Raw genomic sequence first — 20,360 nt, 5'->3', positions numbered from 1 at the left:
ACCATGCTGATCCTTAGTTAAAAATCTAGAAAAAGTGTCCTTAATTCTTTCAGCAATGATTTTAGAAATGATTTTGAATGAAATATTACAGAGAGAAATAGGCCTGAAATCCTGGAAGGAGTCTGCTTCCGGTTTTTTTGGAATGAGTGCAATTAGAGTGGAGGAAGTGAGCTGATGTATGCTACCTGAAATTCGAGAACCTTCAACCATCCTCAACAGATCATGTTTAATAAGGTCAAAGAAATGGATAAAGAATTCAATCGTCCAGCCGTCCGGGCCTGGACACTTATCTTTCTTGAAAGATTTCATGACTCCTAACAGTTCCTCCTCTGATATTGGCTGGAAAAGGCACTCATTTTGTGCATCATCAAACATTTGAGGATAAGGGTCAATGCCCCATATAATGTCCTGTATCCTACTATCTCCAGATCTCTTATATTGATTTTCAAAAAAAATTACAACCTCATTGGAGATGTCTTGTTGTGAGTGAAGAAAGCCTCCCTGTCCATCATTTATCTTCCATATAGTGTTTTTCTCACGTCTGGAGCTTGCAAACCTGTGAAAAAATTTGTATTCCTATCGCCTTCTTTAAGCCAAATAGCCCGACTTTTCAGTCTCCATGATGCTTCTTCCTGATCCAGAATCTTTTGCTTTTTCCTTTCAAGTTCTTTTATACGACATCTCATATGAAATGGAAGCAAGTGAGCAGCCAAAACTCCAGAAATGCTGTCCAGCTCCAATTGTATTTCACAGAGAGCCAATCTGTTAAGTTGTCTTTTCTTGTATTGCCATTCTTTAACAATCTTTCTGATGGAAGAGAGTTTATCCCTAAAAGTCATATAAGGGGGCATATTATCCCGAGGAGATAAGTCATTCCAAGAACTTTTTATAAGATCATTGAACTCAGGATCTTCTAACCAGGATCTGTTAAACTTGAATGGGTACCCTTTTCTAAATCCCTTTTCCCTCCAACTAAGAGATATCGGTCTGTGATCCGATATAAAGCAATTTCTGATGCTTGAGATCGGCATACCCAGTCTGTCAATGATGCTAACATGTAGTATAAATCGATCAAGTCTTTTAGCAATATATGCCCCTTCTATCCTTCCATTGTCCCATGTAGGTTGCATTCTGGGAGGGTTAATATCAACAAGATTTCGGTGCAACAACTCATATTTAATACGATCAACAAGTGGGTCTTTTTTCCTACTATTCCCCCATATTTCTTCAGAATTTAGAGTAACATTCAGATCCCCCGCAATCATCAAATACTCAATTTCAAATATTTCTGATGAGAATAATTTTTCCCAGAATGGGAGCCTATTCTTGTATGGGGCATAAATGTTCAAAATATTAATAGGACAGTCCTGACCCCGAATAAAAGCAGAGATAAGGATGCCAACAAAACATTTATATGCCTTAGCCCTAATCCAGTCGGGGTCCCATAAAACCACCAGTCCCCCAGATAGACCATTAGCCTCAGAAGCAACAATATACCAAGTAGGGAACATCTTTCTGAAGTAGGAAATAGAAACAGGAGCACTATGCATGGTTTCCTGGATTAAGATAATTTTAGGCTAGGCCGAATAAAATAGATTCTTCAGGGCCAAAAATTTATGGTCTGCCCCGAGACCTCTGATATTCATAGAAAGAATGAGAGTCATTATGGGTTCTGCTCGGGCAAACTTGCTCTAAGAGGCCCGTTCTCAGACAGATCAATGATAGGAACATCAATAAGAGAGAGGTCGCGGATTCCTTTGCCAGCAGAGTCCATCCTGCCCCTGAAGTGTCTGCTACCCCTGTTATTTTTTCTCCTCACAGTAATGTTTTTTGCAGAGTTTGGACTTATATGAGGAGGAGAAGGCTTCCCAGGTTTATGAATAGTTAGGGGACGAAGTTCAAGCGATTTTTTACTCAGAAGGTAATCAAGGTCGCTACCTACAGAATTAACAGGTGAAGACACAGGGGAGTTTAGAGGAGTAGCTGATACGCAAGGCTCCTTCCCTTTCTCAGATGGAAAGATTTTTTTTTTTGGGGATGGGGAGGATGATGGGATAAATGTAACGTGGGAACCCGCAGTAAAATCATTAAATGGATGGGGAAATGGATTAGGGGGAGGAATTTCTTTGTCAGCAGGGGGTTCCGGAGGGGGCATGCAAATCTGGTTATAAGCCTTCTGACCGAGCGGGGAAGCTGACCTTCTGGAGCATTCAGGCAAAATATAGTGGCTCGGAGGATTTAATGAAGGGGAAGAAAGGTCCTGAGAGTTTAACTTGCATAGGGAAGATGGAGTCCTGTTGAAATTATCTCCAGGAACAGACACATTGATCGGACCACCAGATTCGATGGGAGATAAACAAATTGGAGATGATAGCTGAGACATACCTGAGAATTGAGACTTCATCTTACGCCTATTTGATGTTGGCTGGGATTTTCCTTGATACGTCCGACCATGAAATTTGACAGGTCGACGAGGACAATTTTTTATTAAATGACCTGTTCTATGGCATGCCGAACATCTGAATGGGACTCCCCAGAAGTCCAGTCTCTGATATATGTTTAAGTCTCCCCAAGATAGCTCAATGTGATCAGGAAACCCACCCCTGTAAGCTTTTTCAATGAGGATCCATGCCACACGCTTGTCTTTTTCCCCGAGACATTTAGGATCTACATAAACACATCTTCCTATAGCGTTTCCTATCTCAGTAAGAGTTTCCTTCGACCACAATTCAAGAGGAAGGCCAGGAAGCTTAACCCATATCAGGTTGTTTGAAGGAGTGTTCCTCAAAGGATTGTAACCAATGTACCATTTGTGAAGCGCAAGAAAACTCTTTCCATGAACCCATGGGAGATTCTGAATAATATCCAGATCTTCAGCGCTCATGAAATGAAAACTGTACCAGTCCTTCATGAGTTTTTCTATTTGAGGAATATAACCCAGCAATGATTTCCATTTAAGCCCAAGCCATTTACGCATCTGGGCTTCATCCATCTCTGGAAAATGCCATCAACCCACTAGGGCACGTTCTTGGAGACTCGCAATGCGGTCGGCCAGATAGATGCTGTCAAGTTTAATTGCCGAAGGTGGTGGAATGGTTTTGACAGGTTTCAGGTTATTTTTACGTCGAGTGGATGGTTCACCTTCTATAAAATCCCTCCGTGGATAATCATTTTGGCCACCTTCCCGCACTTTCCTCGAAAGTGGCAGGTCATCACCACCAAGGTCGTCACCTGGCAGAGAGGGACGGACCACCACATCAGCCAGCATGGACTGCCAATCACTAGACGGGATAGCAACACCGTGGCAGGTCTCGGCCAGAATAGTGGCATGTACCATAGCCTCCATGGCCGATGCATCCGAGAAAAGGTCCATGCCCAAAACGCAAAAAGATAAAGACGTCACACACCCTGACTTAGTTAGTGGATCGAGAAATCCAACACAGATTCTTTCCAGATCGGGTCATAAATAGAAACTGACACATACTGAACATAACGCCCAAGGAAGATATGGCCAAGAGAGGGAGGGAATAAGCTCACATAAAGTGAAAACTGACAGGCGAAACCTCGAAAAATAAAAAAACACGCTTTCCAGGAGAAAACGAGTTCCAAAGTAGACAAAGGCCGTCAGACAATTAAGAAAGGTGACGTCTGCATGGGAAAAGATAAGGCAAAAAGGAGAAAATTCAAAAAACGGCGGCTGCTACTGACCAAAAGGTCTGACATTATCTTCTAAAATACAATCTTCGATGATGCCTAGAAAGTTTGAATCCCGGTCTAATGCAGAAACCGGCCTTGGAAAATTAGAATCGCGAGCCGGGAAGGTTTTCCATCCCGGAAAAACCAGGTGACAGGAGAGAGCGGACATACAACACTCAGAAGACTAAGGATTTCAAACAATAATCAGGGAATACTTCAGATTTAAGAGAAATTAGGAAGGTTTATACAACAACAGATACATCCCTTACAAGTGCACCACCAGTGTCCAATTCTGAAACTAAAGTCTACGCATGGTCTAGAGATAATGCAGATGTTAGATGGGATGTAAGTAAATTTACGGGAAATCCTCAGTAAGAAAGAGAAAAAACCTTCCAGAAATCTGTGAAAATCAATAGAAGACATTTGCTACTTCCCACGTCAAAATACCTCAACCTCTAAAAAACGAAACTCTTAATAGGAATACAGCACCCTTAACATATCTAAATGATGCATGCAAAGTCCATTCAGGAAAACAGAATACAGAAAATTGCAAATATTTGAATAGGGGGCTGCATTTTCCCGCAATCATAAACATTAACCTAAAAGAGAGATGAGTGTAAGTCTGATAGACTCCTTACCTCATTGGAAAACTCTATGGTCGCCAGAGCCGAGCCTCCGCAGGAAGAAACACGAGCCACCCAAGCGAAAACAACAGCATTCCACTCCACTTCTCCGAAATCCAAAGAAATGAAGACGACCCACAAGATATATCAGACAGTAAATGAGACTTAGGTCCAGAAATAACAGGGGACATTGGATAGTGAGGTCTCAGAGAGAAATGAAGCAGCGTGCGAAAGACTGTGACTTCCCTCCGGGTCCATGACATTCTGGAAAAAATGACAAGTAAAAAATGCAGCAAAAGGCCTCCGTAGGAAGAAACACGAGCCACCCGAGCGAAAACAGCAGCATTCTACTCCACTTCTACGAAATCCAAAGAAATGAAGACGACTCACAAGATATCTCAGACAGTAAATGTGACTTAGGTCCAAAAATAACAAAGGACAATAGAGTAGTGAGGTCTCAAAGAGAAATGAAGCAGCGTGCGAAAGACTGTGACTTCCCTCCGGGTCAGGGACATTCTGGAAAAAATGACAAGTAAAAAATGCAGCAAAAGTCGTAAACACTAAAGAATTTACCTATACATAGGCTTGGGGTGTGCATGTTGGGCAATAACACGTCCAGTAGCAAGACGACACAAGGGGTGGATGTAGGAACAGGTGTCCTATATTCATGAAAGGCAGAACAACAGATGGTAGATAGGAAGTAAACTCATGAAAGGGTACGTGGCCTTCATGTATCATATAGCCACCAGCTGTCGCCCTCCATTTTGCTGTAGTTCGACTCCATATCCCTGCTCATACGCTCGCTACAGGTGTCTTCGGCTCGCTATAGGTGTCTTCGGCTTCGGCATCAGCTCGGCCAAAATACAACAGAACAAGAGAGGAGAGGGGAGGAGAGGTTGAGAATATTTTATTTTTATTTTAAGAGAGATGAACATACTTACACATCGCTTTCATACTAGGTTATAGAATAAGCCTCTCGGCTTAATTATAAATCAAAATTTAGAAAGATAGAGTATGCACTTTTTCTTAAAATTTTAATACTTAAATAGTTATTTGAAATAGATTTTTTATCTTAAAAAAAATAAAATAAAAAATAAAAAAAAATTATACATAATTTGATGTCTAACACTTAATTTTAAATTATTATATATATATATATATATATTTTTAAATAATAATATAATATGATAAAAATATCAACAAATTTTCTAATATATATATATCCAAATATATATAATTTTAATATAAAAATAATATTATTTTATAATATAAAAAAATGAAACATTAAGGTAAAAGATAACGATATGCTTCATATTTATATTATCAAAAGAAGCTTAAATATACTTTAATATTATTCGCAGTAGAGGAGTATAGTAGGAATTGGAGCGATTTTTTTTATTATATTAAAATATTTTTATGAATATTTTTATTTAAATTTTTTTTATAATTATATAAAATATATGTTTATGAAATTTTTTATTTAAATTTTTTATAATTATATAAAATGTATGTTCTATAATATTTATATATATTGAAGTTAAGTATTTTGTATTATTATTATTAGGTTAAATGAAAATTTTATAAATTAAAAAAATTGTGATTATTTTTTTTGAAGGGAAATTATATTAGTAATTTAAGTTTAAAGTCTTGAGGTTATTAAGATATTGTTTAATTGAGCACTTTGTAAATATAAATTTATGAAAACAAGTTGGATGTGCTGCATCTTGAAATACATCCATAAGAAAAGATAAAAGAGGCTATTAGTGTTGCAAACAAAAAACTAGTGAGTCATAATAATTATTGGGAAAAATTTCCAAACATTTGCGCTGCCTAATCACTACCCTCATCTGAGGAGAAGGAGATTGTGATTGATCCCCTAGCTATAATGGTAAGCTTGCGGTTTATATCATTAACATTTTTTTCCTCTAGCACTACCAATCTAATAGAATTCCCATGTTGAGTCCTCTTGTACCTCCATATGCCGTTTGCAATATTTAAATGGTGTTTAACCTTATGCCAATTTTGTGCCATGATCGATGAAGCGATGAGAGCACATGCAATGTGCCAAGTATAGTGGAAGCCTCAACCACCTTTGTGTGAGCTGACGTAATATTAAAGCGAGGGGAGGGGGAACGCCTACTCTTGGGCACCCTCCTTGAAAGACATTATATTATATTTTATTTTATTTTTAAAAGTAAATAAAATTTATAATGATTATAGTTTTTAATAATAATTATTGTTTTAGTAATAGTTTATTGGTAATTTATAAGAGACATATTTTCATGGTTATGTTTTTGGTCATTGATTTATTTTTTAATTGCGCTAAGAGGCGCTCTCCAACCTAGTATGGAAAAGATGTTGTAATGTCTTGTAAACATTTTGACTTTATCAAATTACATAAAAATTAAATTAAAATTAATAACCTTAAAACATTTTTACTAGGTCAAAATAAAATAAATAATGATAAAATGTTAAAATAAAATAACTTCATGGTATTCACCCATGTTATTGACTCCTTGTAAACCACATTACAATAAGGGGATTGAACCTTGGATCTCTTAGTTTCCACAATTTCATATCACTTTGATCACCAAGTGAGCTCTCCCAATGACCTTCTATGATGTTGTTTTATCTAATATGAATATTCAAATATTTTTATTTTTTAAAGCAAAAATTTAAATAGTAAATGAATTATACATCTCCCTCGTACTAAAAATGAAAATATAAGACATTTTTGAGACATTTTTGTTGTTTCCAATTACTTACACTATATATGAGATAAAAATATCCAATAAAATTTTCCATATTATATATATATATATTATAAAAATAATATAATTTTATAATATTGAATTATTTTTTTGCCATATAAAATTAAAGAAACATTAAAGTAAAAGATAATGATATGCTTTATATTTATATTATCAAAAGAAGATAAAAATATACCTTTATTATTATTCATAGTGGAATTTATTATTATTCATAGTAGAGGAGCATATTAGCCATTTATTTTTATTATATTAATTTTTTTATTTTTTTTTGAAGTTCGACATTTTGCATTACATCAAATGAAAATTACATAAATAAATAAAAGATTGTGATCAGTTTGTTTGAAGGGAAACTAGACCAGTAACATAAGTTCAGAATCTTGAGGTTGCTAAGACCTTGTTTAACTGAGCATCTTGTAAATAGAAACTTATGAAAACAAGTTGGATGTGCTAGATCTTAACATACATCGATAAGAGAAGGCAAAATATATTACTGACATTGCAAGCAAAAAACTAATGAGCCATAATAGCTATTGGGAAAAGTCTCCAAGCATCTGCACTGGCTAGTCACTATCCTCGTCCAAGCAAAAGGAGATGTTGGTCAATCCCCTGGCTAGAATGACAAGCTTAGGGTCTCTACTGTCAATTTCTTCCTCTAGCACTACCAATCTAATAAAATTTCCATGTTGGGTCCTCTTGTAGCTCCATATGTCACTTGAAATATTAAAATGACATTTAACCTTATGCTAGCTTTGTGCCATGATCGATGAAGTGACGAGAGAACATGCAATGCACCAAGTATAATGGGAGCCCCAACCCACTTTTGTGTGAGCCAACATCATATTAAAGTGGGGGGAGGGGGAACGCCTACTCCTGAGCACCTTCCATGGAAGACATTATATTATATTTTTAAAAGTAAAGAAAATTTATAATGATTATAATTTTTAATAATAATTATTGTTTTAATAATAATTACGTCGATAGGTGTTATATAATGAGGTTTTTTGTGGCAACGTTGTTCAGATTCATCATCCTCGACACAATATTGAACACGTGTCCCACCTAATTGTTACCATTAATTACTCCCAAAGTGTGGTGTTGTTCTTGGTAGCTCATCGTTCTTGGCATGATTTTCAACTCCTTCATCGTCTTCTTCTACATCCCCGAGTTCATCATCCTCATCGTCTACATTATCATTGTCATCTTGAACATCAAGTTCTCTAGGGACACTACTTACATGTTCAATGCCACCAACATCTTCATCATATTATGCAGCACTGACATTATCATCGTCAGATTTAGTGACAACCTCATCTCTTTCTTCATTGCCATCATCATCCAAATCTTGGACCTCAATGTTCTCGCATTCATCTTCATCATCCACCTCATCATCATCTGATCTACTACTGACAACATTAGGAATCATATGACCAGGCACTATACCGTGGCCATTAATGGTTACCCAATCTTGATACTCATCATATTCATCCACATCAAGCTTGTCCTCCTCATCCTCCTGCTCAAACTCGTCTTCTTCCTGGTCACCCGAACGATTTAGAGATCGAACCCTGCAAGGTTTTCTTCTAGTGCAAAAAAATTGATTTCGAGAATTTTAGATCCAAAGCCAAGTACAGTAAGTGAACTGGTATTGAGTTGTATTCTATAACGTTGTAAATATGTTTAGCTTTTGTAGATTTTCCTGTAGATTCATCAACTTATGTGATATGCTAAAACACAAGACAATAATCTACTCTACTCTTCTCAATGGAAACCAAAATTGATCGATGAAAACTATAAGTAGAAAAGGAAGAATATCAATCACACACAATATAATATTTCTCTGGGGAAAGCAACTACTAAAAACCCCGACTATCTATATTGCATTAACTAGAAGATCTGAGAAGAAAATACAATGTTTGTTTGTCCTGAACAATTCATGCACTAGTACAATCTAACTCTTTGCTTCCTAAACTGACTCTAGCCAACACTTGGCCAATTTACTAGCCTTCCAAGCCCCTACTTCCTTATGCAATTCCTGAGAGAATTAGCCCATATTTGATTGGGAAAATCCCTCACCACAACTGCGCAATCCATCGTAGGCCTTCTACTGATTGCATTCACCATTTGTACAACTCGGATAATTATACAATTGATAGTACAGTGTCCCTGCACTCTAATCTCAACTGGGTCTTCCTCCGAACTGACATACATGAGTTATTTATGAGTGAATCTTCAATTAACTAGTGGAGCAGTGAAGTTGCATTGAAGTTGCTCCCCACTGCTAGACCTCCTATTAGTTCCTCCAACTGTTTGAACTAGTTTAACTGAATTTAACTTAGTTAAACTAAATTAAATAATTACAACTCAAAAGAACTCAACCTGGACCCCTAAAATTTAGGAATCACTCTACATGACTCTAGATAGACTTCTAACTCAAATTTACTGAGCCAACTAAGTCAAATTAACTTAGTTAACTATTACAAGTTGGTATGAGAATATAATTTCAATTTAATTCCTAATTTAATTAAAGGACAAATTAAATTAGGATTTTTCTTGATGTTATTTTAAAATTTACTGTTGTTATTTTCAACACTCCCTCTCAACAAGAAATGAATTCAACTCTATCCCGATCTAGTACCTTTGGAATGTTCTACATGCCACACTTCTCTCTAGTGTTGTTGTTACTACAACTTCTGAAGCAAAAAAAACATCCAAATTGAATTAGTATGATGCATCTATCACGAGAGTCTCTCACTACTACTAGCTATTACACTGTCTACTGAAAACTCTACGTTACTGCTAACTCTGCACTGTTCCATCTGCACTGCTGCCAACTCTGCTCTGCGGTCCTCAAAATCTAACTGTTGCTAGTCTCTGCCTCTGTCACTCTAACATCTGATTTCATCAACCAGCACTAATCCATCTTGCTACTGTTTCTTGTGGGCTCCCGTAGCAAGGTAATGATCCATGAGACAAAACATCTCAATGGATCCTGCCCAAATTTTTGCACTCTTGGGACTATTACTTCACATCGCCCCACCTCTCAACTAGAGGTATGGCTGCATGTGCTCCCTCTGCCCACTTGGCTCAAAATTCCCCCTATTAGAGGTCTTTGCTTGAATGGATTCCTCCACTTGGTCTCCTCTCTTCTTCTCTAATTGTGGCTGCTCCACAACTTTCTGAGGTTGCATGTTGAGAGGTAATTCATGCTCCCTCTCAACCACCAAGTCTCTAACCTTTTCCTTGCTCCTCAAAGCTTTGCATGCATCTTCAACCTCGAGAGTATACAGGTTCTTGACTCGCACACCAATCTGTTTCATTTGTCCCATGGCGATGTGTCTAAGGAAAACCTTCCCTTTGCTAAATATCACATTGTTTGGGCACTCTAGAAACTCAGATCCGCGTTGTAACTATCTCGCCATCACAAAATTTTCTGAAAAATGAGTTGATTTTAAATTGGCGATATCACCCTCATTCGAACTCTAATTCGACCGATTTTTTTTTTGAATTTGGGTATTTTTTCGCAAAGGAATCTAGATCTGCTATGTTTTGTTTTTTAAATTGAACTAAAAATTTCATATTTGCTCTGCAAACTCACCGCCCAAAAAAATCCTGCTCTGGTACCATGTAGATTTTTACTTGTAGATTCAACAACTTATGTGATATGCTAAAACAAAAGACAAGAATCCACTCTACTCTTCTCAGTGGAAAGCAAAATTGATCGATGAAAACAATAAGCAGAAAAGGAAGAATATCAATTGCACATAACACAATATTTCTCTGGGGAAAGCAACTGCTAAAAACCTTGACCATCTATATTGCATTAACTAGAAGATTTGAGAAGAAAATACAATGCTTGCTTGTCCTGAACAATTCCTGCACTAGTATAATCTAACTCTTTGCTTCCTAGGCTTACTCTGGCCAACACTTAGCCAATTTAGTAGCCTTCCAAGCCCCTACTTCCTTGCACAATTCCTGAGAGAATTAGCCCATATTTAATTAGGAAAATCCCTCACCACAACTACGCAATCCACCATAGGCCTTCTACTGATTGCATGCACCATCTGTACAACTTGGAAAATTATACAACTGATAGTACACTATCCCTGAACTCTAATCTCAATCAAGTCTTCCTCTGAACTGATATGCATCAATTATTTATGAGTGAATCTTCAGTCAACTGGTGGAGCAGTGAAGCTGCACTGAAGTTGCTCCCCACTTCTAGACCTCCTACGAGTTCCTCCAACTGTTTGAACTAGTTTAATTGAATTTAACTTAGTTAAATTGAATCAAATAATTACAACTCAAAAAGAACTCAACCCGGACCCCTAAAATTTAGGAATCACTCTACATGGCTCTAGATAGTCTTCCATCTCGAATTTACTAAGCCAACTAAGTCAAATTAACTTAGTTAACTATTACAAGATGCTATGAGAATATAATTTCGATTTAATTCCTAATTTAATTCAAGGACAAATTAAATTAGGATTTTTGTTGATGCTATTTTCAACATTTCTTGTTGTGATTTTCAACAACTTTCTCCATGGATTGCCTTCACTGTTATTTGAATCCATATCATACTTGACGATAATAGAATTTGAAATGATTAAAAATTAATGGATTTTTGAGTGAGGAGATTGCACTTTCTTTTTGAAATGGGCTTTGGAACAAACTGACATGCACATTTATATCCTTCATTGGCAGCATATTACAATACCTGAAATTTTGGAGAATGAATGGTTTAAGAAGGGTGCAAGTCACCTAAGTTCCAAGAAGACAGGGAAATAAGTTTGGATGATGTGGATGTTATTTTTAATGACTTGGAAGTAAGATTTTGTATGTGAAATGTTGTTTTTCATTTTCTGAGTATTCAAGTAACAACCTTTTGATTAAGTTTTTCTACTTTTATAATCAGGATCATCTTATCACGAAGAAGAAAGAGACACATCCTGTGTTAATGAATGCAATTGAACTTATCTCCATTTCACAAGGTCTCAACCTCAACAATTTGTTTAAAAAACATATTTTATGTTATAGAAAATTGTAGGTTATAATGAGGTTTTAGAAAACTTGTTTTTCCTGAAATGCAGATTCACTTTTGATTCTGTGATAGAAACCTCATCTCCAATAATTAGCTTCCGGAGAATTATTCTTTCAAAACATTTTTTGGTGATTACACACAATTTATATGATAATTATATTATTTCCTTTTTGTTTGGTGTTCAAGATAATGAGTAAAATACATCATTCCATCTATGCCATGCTAGACTCTTTGTGATTGATTCAATCATTGTTAGGAAATATGAATGACGTGTTGAGCATAAAATTTAGGTGGCTTATTATTTGATATTGTTTGTAGGTATAGCAAGTTTGAGATATGTGGAAAAGAAATGTGTGCCTAGTGTTGATATATGTTTAGAACTTTGAGTTGTGCATGCCTCTATAATTTTGTCCACTGTCCTTTTATTAATACTTAAGGAATTTATTGATGTGATGGATGAAAATGTTGTGTCATTGTTGGGTACTTGTTAAGCGAGAGACAAGGTTCATATCCAAACACCATGCGAGAGAGATAATATAAAAAATTAAAGAAGTTATTGAACCTATTGGGTTTAGTGTGAAAAAGAAAAATTATAAGGTGGTAGTAATCTCATAGATCTCAAGTTGCCTAATTGGGACATGGGACTCTTCATTTCATTCTCATTTATCTCTGTTTTAGATGTACCTATCCATCTAGAATTTTGTCATTGTCTCTTGGATTTGTCTTAGGTCTAGCTACATTTAAAAGGAATGTATTTGCATTTAATTTCTCATGCCTATTACTCCACTTGCTCTTAGATGAAGTTGTGAGGTGCTAAGACTAGAAAGAAGGGGCACTTGTAAGCAGCTATAGAGGTATTAGTATGGGGGATAAAATTTATGTTCATTGCGTTAAAGGACACTCCATATTATATAGAAATCCTATAACTGCAAAAATCCTTGTTTTGGCCCTTGAGAATCGGTTGGTATTTGAAGTAGGTCCTTCTCTTTTCATGGTCGAGGTTTGCAAAGCTAAAGGTCACACATTGGAATTTCACAAGGAGCAATGCATTTATTTCTTATATGCCCCTACTGAACAAATATTTTAAAATGTACTTTCCCTAGGCAAAGAATGTGCACCCTCCAATAGTGCATTTAATGTTATATACTATGGCGATATATACCATTTGATTTAAAGGTGTTTTAAATAAGATGGTGTATATCCTAGTATATAGCATTAAATGCTTTGTTGTAGGGTGCATATGGTTTTCCCTTTCACTAGATATTTAAATTCATTTCTTGGATGGCTTGATCCTCCAGTAAAATCTGTTTAATATTCCTTTCATATTTGTCTCAAGTTGGATATGCACCTTTTCCTTCTGCAGTTCTACAAAAATCTTTCATCTGGGTAAAAGGACATTATCTGGAAGTCTGATTCTATCACGAAGGAGAACAAATAAAACACGATTGTGATATGTATGAAAATGTCTCATGAGCTAATCAAATATGGAGATTATAGAGAGTCCAAGGATTAATTATACTTGTTTGGTAGATTGTTGATTCATAAATTTGATTGATTGGCTATGTGGTACTATCTACTTCTTTGCAGGATGTGAAGTAGTCCCACAAGATATTGATTGTTGATATGAAGAAAGATTAGTTGTAAAGTGATGCTATTAGATACAATTTTTTTGGTTTTAATGTTAAAAAAATTGAGAGTTAAGGATTATTAGACTTAATTCATTGTGCAACACTAGTATTTGTGTTCAATTTTATGGCATGGCATGTTATATATATCAGTGAGCATAATCTTATCAAGTCAGTGAATAATTGTAGCCACAAGAATAAAACCCGAGGAGGAAATAAGATCCTTGTTATTATGTAGTTGGAAAGTAAGGAGGGGAATTACATTGAATGAGTGTTGGGAAAATTTGAAGAGCTAGATATCCTATATAATAAATGAATGGGAAAAAAACAATATGGCGTCATCTTAAGGAAATAACAATCTATATTTAAGCATTTGTGAATTTGTAGCTACAACATAAAATAGATGAGGTATGGGACACACCTCGTTTATGGGGACAAACTAGAACCATGGCGAATAAGGTGTTTTGACAAAATGCTGAATGCTCAATATTATGATGGCGAATAAGGTGGTTTGACCAAATGATGAATGCTCAATATTATGATGGCGAATAAGGTGGTTTAACCAAATATTGAATAGTCAACTTTTTGACTCATTGTATGAAAAATATTATTGATGATCCATATCATATGAAAAGCTTTATATATTCAATTTCTTACACTATTCTCCAAACATCACCTCATGGCTTCTTGCTAAAGCATGATGTGAAAATGCACATTAGACATTAATATTGCAAATAAAAGAATAGATTTTAGCCAACCATGATTTTGCTTATGCTTTAGAATTGTACAATATTAAGCTTTCAAAGACATTTACACCTATTTATTTTTATGTATGAGATTATTTTATTGACAAAAAAAATGATCCTTTTTATTTTTATTTGTGAGATTATTTTATTGAATTTTTTCGAGGCAATTATGTTTATTTGCTTCAAAATGGAATAAAAGTATAAACAAACACACACACACATAACCACTTCAATATTGAGTGATTATTCAAAAAGTTATATGTTCCATTACATTCACATCTTGCTAATCATTTATGTAGTTTCTTGTTCCATGTTCATTTTTATTGTGTACAACTACAATGATTACAATTAGGTTATATAAGACTATGCTTGATTTTGTGATTACTTTTTTTCATTTTTAAATATTTAGATGGATAATAAAGCACACAACTATATCATTTAATTATTAAAGGACAAGTATATTTATCTAGTTCATATTTTTCTAAGTCCTATAGTTCATAGTGCACTTGGTCTTTGATATTCTTCCTTCATTGAGAATATTCTCATACAATAGATAAATGTTTGGTTGTATAGTTGAAGTTCATTATTATACATGTACAAAGTTGGAATTTAATTCTAGATTTCAATCCATGATATTATAAAAAAATGGGATAAACAAATCACAAACCACGATGATTGCCAAAATGAATTGGGTTTTCAAAAGCTTATGTGGGACTAGTAGGCCATGATCCCTACGCAAGAATCGAGTAAATAACTTAGAAAAGTTGCTTTTACAATTTGTTAAGGTTGAATTGAGCTAGCTGTTTTTTGTTGGTTGAAATGCAATTTTGAATATATATAAATAGATTCAAAGCCCTAAAAAACATCAAGACACTCGTTATGTACAGAGTTAACAATTCAAATCTACATTGGAGAAACATGTAAATCTATTAAACAGAGAATCAATGAGCATGCAGCAGACATTAGACACAATCGCTCCCGCTCATCAGCCTTAGTCGAACATGTAGAAAAATCGAAGCACCATGTCTGCATTGAAGAATCCAAAGTTATTGCTAAGGTAGATCACTTCCACCACAGGAAGCTTAGGGAGGCGATTGAGATCGAAAGGCATGCCAGAAATCTTAATAGGGATGATGGTTGGAAATTGAGTAAGAATTGGATTCCAACTCTCTCATCATAACTCATCATCCCTTTCTTCTCCTTTCTCCTCTTTATTTTCTTTTTGGTTTATTTTCTTCTGATTTCTACCTTGATCCCCTATTTTTATTATTATTATTATTATTATTATTATAAAAAATTATTTGTTTATTTGTTTATATATATATTTTATATGACTAAAATATAAAATAACTAGTATTATTTTTCTAGTTAACCTTTGACTCTAGTTTGATTTTATTTACCTTGGCTTCCATTTTTGAGGGATTTAAGCGTCCCTCTTTCAAATAATATTAACTTGATATTATTAATAAATAATCTTAATTGATATTATTAATTATTAATTTTTGAATTTTATTATAATTAAATATTTTAAATTCCTAACAACTAGTTTTCTAATATGAATAAGTCAACCCCTAACAAATAAGATAATTACTTTGCATAAATCGATAATATTTAAATACAATATTTCATATTTAATTATTTGATGCAGGAGCATCCGACCACCCTTAATCAAAAGTCAAAGTCAAAGCTATGGAGGAGGAGACGTGGACAATCATGTAAACCGGGAGCAAATTTCTGTTAAAAACGAGCTAATTTGATGGAATTGATAAGTCTCGAGAAGACTTAATTTAATGTAATTATCTGCCATGTATGTGTGTTGAGAGATTTAGGTGATTTGTGAGAGGAAATCATGATCTGAGATGATCCACGACTTTGTAATTTCTCTATAAAGAGTCTGTGTGTGTGAGAAGAGATAAGAGAGAGGGGCAGGAAACATTTGTGTAAACAGAGTGTGGATTCAATGTAGTCGAGAGGAGAAATTGTGACTAAGGCTGAAATGCCTTAGAATGTAATCTAATTCTGTGTATAATATAAGATATATGTGTTATGTGGATTTCTGTATGCCTGTGTATAATTTACATATATATTCTTTAGTGTGAGTAAAATTTCGTGTCACAAGATTGTTGATCGACCATCAATCACTGTAAGGATCGATGACGATCCAAAGATAAAACTCGTTAACTGTTGTATGAGTGTCGTGAGTGTTTAATAGAGTGTGGCATCGTTAATCTGGGTGGAAAGGCGAATTCCATCATAAGCAAACAAGTGTAGAGGGAGCCGTCGAATCGTTTAGATCGACGGATATAAATGGCGGAAGAAGAACAATGGAGGAATAGACTACGGGGGATAGGAGTGTATGGGTGTCCTAATCATGGTTGAAGGCCCGCAATCGATCTTAGTTATCGATCACAAATTCAAACGCTTACATCACAATCAATTGCGGGGGTTGAGTTGTTTGGTAATCCGCGTGCTAGTTGAAGGGCCGCAGACCGTTGGATCATTGCGATTGCTAACTGTTGGATTATATCGCATCACATCATTCATGAGTGAATGAACCCTGGCTGGAGGAATTGCAAAATGCGATGTGCGATTGAAGGATCCTGAGCGGACCCAAGAAGTTTATGGATGCAGGTTTATTTCATTTGGAGTCCAGTCTTATGCATTTAGGTGGGACCAACGTTCGTTGGCAGGTTCTGTGTTATTCCGCTATACGGTGATTGGTTGGGTTTTGGATAAAATCCACCAATGTAACGCTTCCGATTGGAATAGGTGGGCCATAACCCACAGGCTCATGTAAGGTGATTATGAAAACCAGGGAAATTGCCTTTAGGCGGTTTTTCCTGCTTCATTATTCCTTAACAACTATTTTTAACTAAATATGTAATATTTTAATAAAATAAATCCTTACCACTAATTCCAAAATAATTATTTTCTTTACCTATTAACTAATTCACCAACAACTATTTTTAACGGCTAACTCTAGGCAATGTTGCATCCTTACTATTTATTCCTTCTGATCGTTGGATTTCTCACCTTGTCCTGAGGATGAACCACATTAGTTGGTTCGAAACGTCGCCCAAATCCTAACAATGTGATTAATCTGAAAGACTTACTTCTACATTATGGATCACAAAAGTTTTAGATCTAATATTTAAACTATATTATTCTTTGAAAAAAAAACCAAAACAAAAACTATAATTTTCCTTCAAAATATCAATTTTTTGTTTAACTATATGTTTTCCCCGTGAAACCAAATAAGTAATATTAATATTTCATAATAAATAAGTAATACTAATATTTCATGATAAACTTTCGAGAAATGAGAAACATGAAATGGGCCCATTTCGTTATGCTTGATCATTTATGTACATAATTGCTTTTATACACAACAATTCATGGAGCCCAAACAATTATCATGTCTAGCAATAACAACCTTTGTTAGTAATAAAGAGTTATTAATGCAGTCACATTAGATATCTACATTTGTGCATGCTCACACTTATGTCCCTCTCACTCATGAGATTCTTCATAGCTCCATAAATATTTGGTGTTTAGTAACCCCCAACATAAGTACCACTCTTCAAGGACTGTGATTCCTTCAATTGATTATGTAGATATTCATACACAGTTCTCTTTAATGCTTGATTTCTCAACTTACAGGTTCAACATTCTGGTGTGAACTCATGTTATCCAACTTTCAAGGGCATGTTTGGTTGCATGACTAAGCAGACGTTGTCGCTTTACTGTCGAAAGTTATTTTAATTCCTCATGCACCTCTACCTTCACTGCTTGCTGAATTGTACCTTTAATAAGTTTCAATTCCATGTGCATCAACATTTTGTGACCATCAAGGTATTGTGATGTCTTAGTTATGATCCCATAAGTGGAAGAAAAATTCAAACCAATGAGGCATGTTATTAGCATGATATTGAAATACTTGGCTCTCATATTGTATTCTACTCACTAAGTACGTAATTATAACAATTTCATTTTTACAAATTAGATTATCTAAGTCTATTTTTTTTAGTCTAATATTATTATTGTCTTTGGTCTCTAAATGTTTTTAGCTAAAATCTTGTCACACTTTCCGGGCATGAATTTTTTTTTAACTTTGATAATATTTGGTCATTGAGTGATTCTAAATATTATGGAAGCAAGACAACTAGAAAAAAATTGTATTCATGAACCAAACTTCTGTAATATTGGTAACTTTTTAATTTGGGTTTTTTTAGAGAGATATTCAACAAAACTTTTGATGGTGAATATCTTATCCTTATGCATTCTTGCCTTCATCACCGGATTCAAGTCTCTTGCTCCCTTCAATGTCCATCTTGTCAAAACTCTAGGGATTTAATTATTCCAAAAACCCTAGCTTTGTACTCTGGCAGTCACGTCACAGGGCACTGGTACAATTCCAAAGACACAAGGTTAAATTTTGACATGGAACAAGATCCTCCAATACATGTATTCTATTATTTGACAAATCAAGATCCTTGAGAGATTTAAGACCCGCTTGCACTAGATGTTCGAGGCCACCAAAAATCATGTTGTTACTAAGAACAAGACACTTTAAATGAGGCAATGATAGAAATCCTTTCAGAGAATTCAAGCCAACATTGGCTAATGACAATTGCTAAAGTTGTGGAAACTGCTCAAACAAAGCCGTAGGAGGCAACCTGCACGACGTGCCTTTAAAAGCATCGTCTAGGGTTAAAGAAATGATTTCTGAAGGGTTATTTCCATCTTTAGTAGCTTCAACTGTCTTTTCTCGTGCTTTTTCCATCTTTCTTACGATTCAAGCTTCCACAAGAAGTTCAAACCCACCCACTCAAAACACAAGAATAAGCGGATTTTCCCAACAAAATTACTTTATTAGTCATGCATTTAATGCTATTTTGGTTTGTTAGAATGAGAACTTTCCTGCGTGAAATCACTCACTTTTTACGTCCATTGATCCTGCTCTAATGCTTCAGTGGTCCATGCCCAAATCGAGCTCTGCTTGCTATAATGTTTCAAAGGACAACATTGTGACATGGTGAGGAGCTTGCCACAACACCCCAAATGACTAGAAATAGGGAATGAGAGTCCAATGGAAAATGCGAGGTGCGCCCTTGCATGAGGTCCATATGCATAGTATTTGTTTTAAATTTTTATTTTTGATTTAATTTACTATTTCATTCTTTTTAATTGTTTTTTTTTATTGCCCTACATTTTAGTTCAATTTTTTTTCTTATGAATCAAGATGGAAAAAGTTACCCTTTATTCTAACCTGCTTTGTTTTCTCTTGCAGGTATGTGTTTCTTCCCTATTATCAGAACCTTTATTCACCTTATTTGTCGACTGAGACACATTTGTGTTACTATCTAGAGGTGCACTTACAGGCATTGTAATCTTGCTATTGTTTTCATTCTTTGTTTCAAACATATTACTCTTTTTTTTCATGAGATGGATTTTGTTTAAGTTTTGCCTTTGAATTAACAATTCCTTTCTACAATGGGGGCTTTCTAATGGCCAACATGACCATCATGGACAATGGTAATGTTGGAAGATTTTTTAGGTTGACAATAAGGAGTTTCACAAAAGATAGGTTGAATTGACAATTCCTTTCTACAATGGGGGCTTTCTAATGGCCAACATGACCATCATGGACAATGGTAATGTTGGAAGATTTTTTAGGTTGACAATAGGGAGTTTCACAAAGGATAGGTTGATAAATAGAGAAGCGAGGCTTCAACACAAAGAGCAATGTGCAGAGAGGTTAGTTGCATCAAGATAAGGCGGAGGAGGTCCAAAGCTTAAACAATAAGTAATGTATGCAGAGCAAGTTGTTCTGACCAATTTGGACTAGGGAAATGATGTTT

At 35.2% G+C, this 20,360-nt stretch overlaps 1 protein-coding gene and 1 pseudogene across 1 annotated transcript; both read right to left on the bottom strand.

The window, feature by feature from the left end:
• Positions 1–512: 512 nt before the first annotated feature.
• LOC149252377 (uncharacterized) lies at positions 513–1,550 on the bottom strand. The gene has a single exon (XM_089454133.1). The coding sequence runs from the start codon at positions 1,548–1,550 to the stop codon at positions 513–515; it is 1,038 nt and encodes a 345-aa protein (XP_089310259.1).
• Positions 1,551–8,162: 6,612 nt separating this feature from the next.
• Positions 8,163–19,282, bottom strand: LOC149252376 (uncharacterized; annotated as a pseudogene).
• Between the last annotated feature and the right edge of the window lie 1,078 nt (positions 19,283–20,360).

This window comes from Pinus tabuliformis, chromosome 7, assembly GCF_031772625.1.
Source record: "Pinus tabuliformis cultivar Carrire ecotype Pingquan chromosome 7, CPIR1, whole genome shotgun sequence".
Classification (NCBI taxonomy): domain Eukaryota; kingdom Viridiplantae; phylum Streptophyta; class Pinopsida; order Pinales; family Pinaceae; genus Pinus; species Pinus tabuliformis.
Note: the sequence above shows the minus strand (reverse complement) of the source record. Positions and strands in the feature narration are given on the sequence as shown.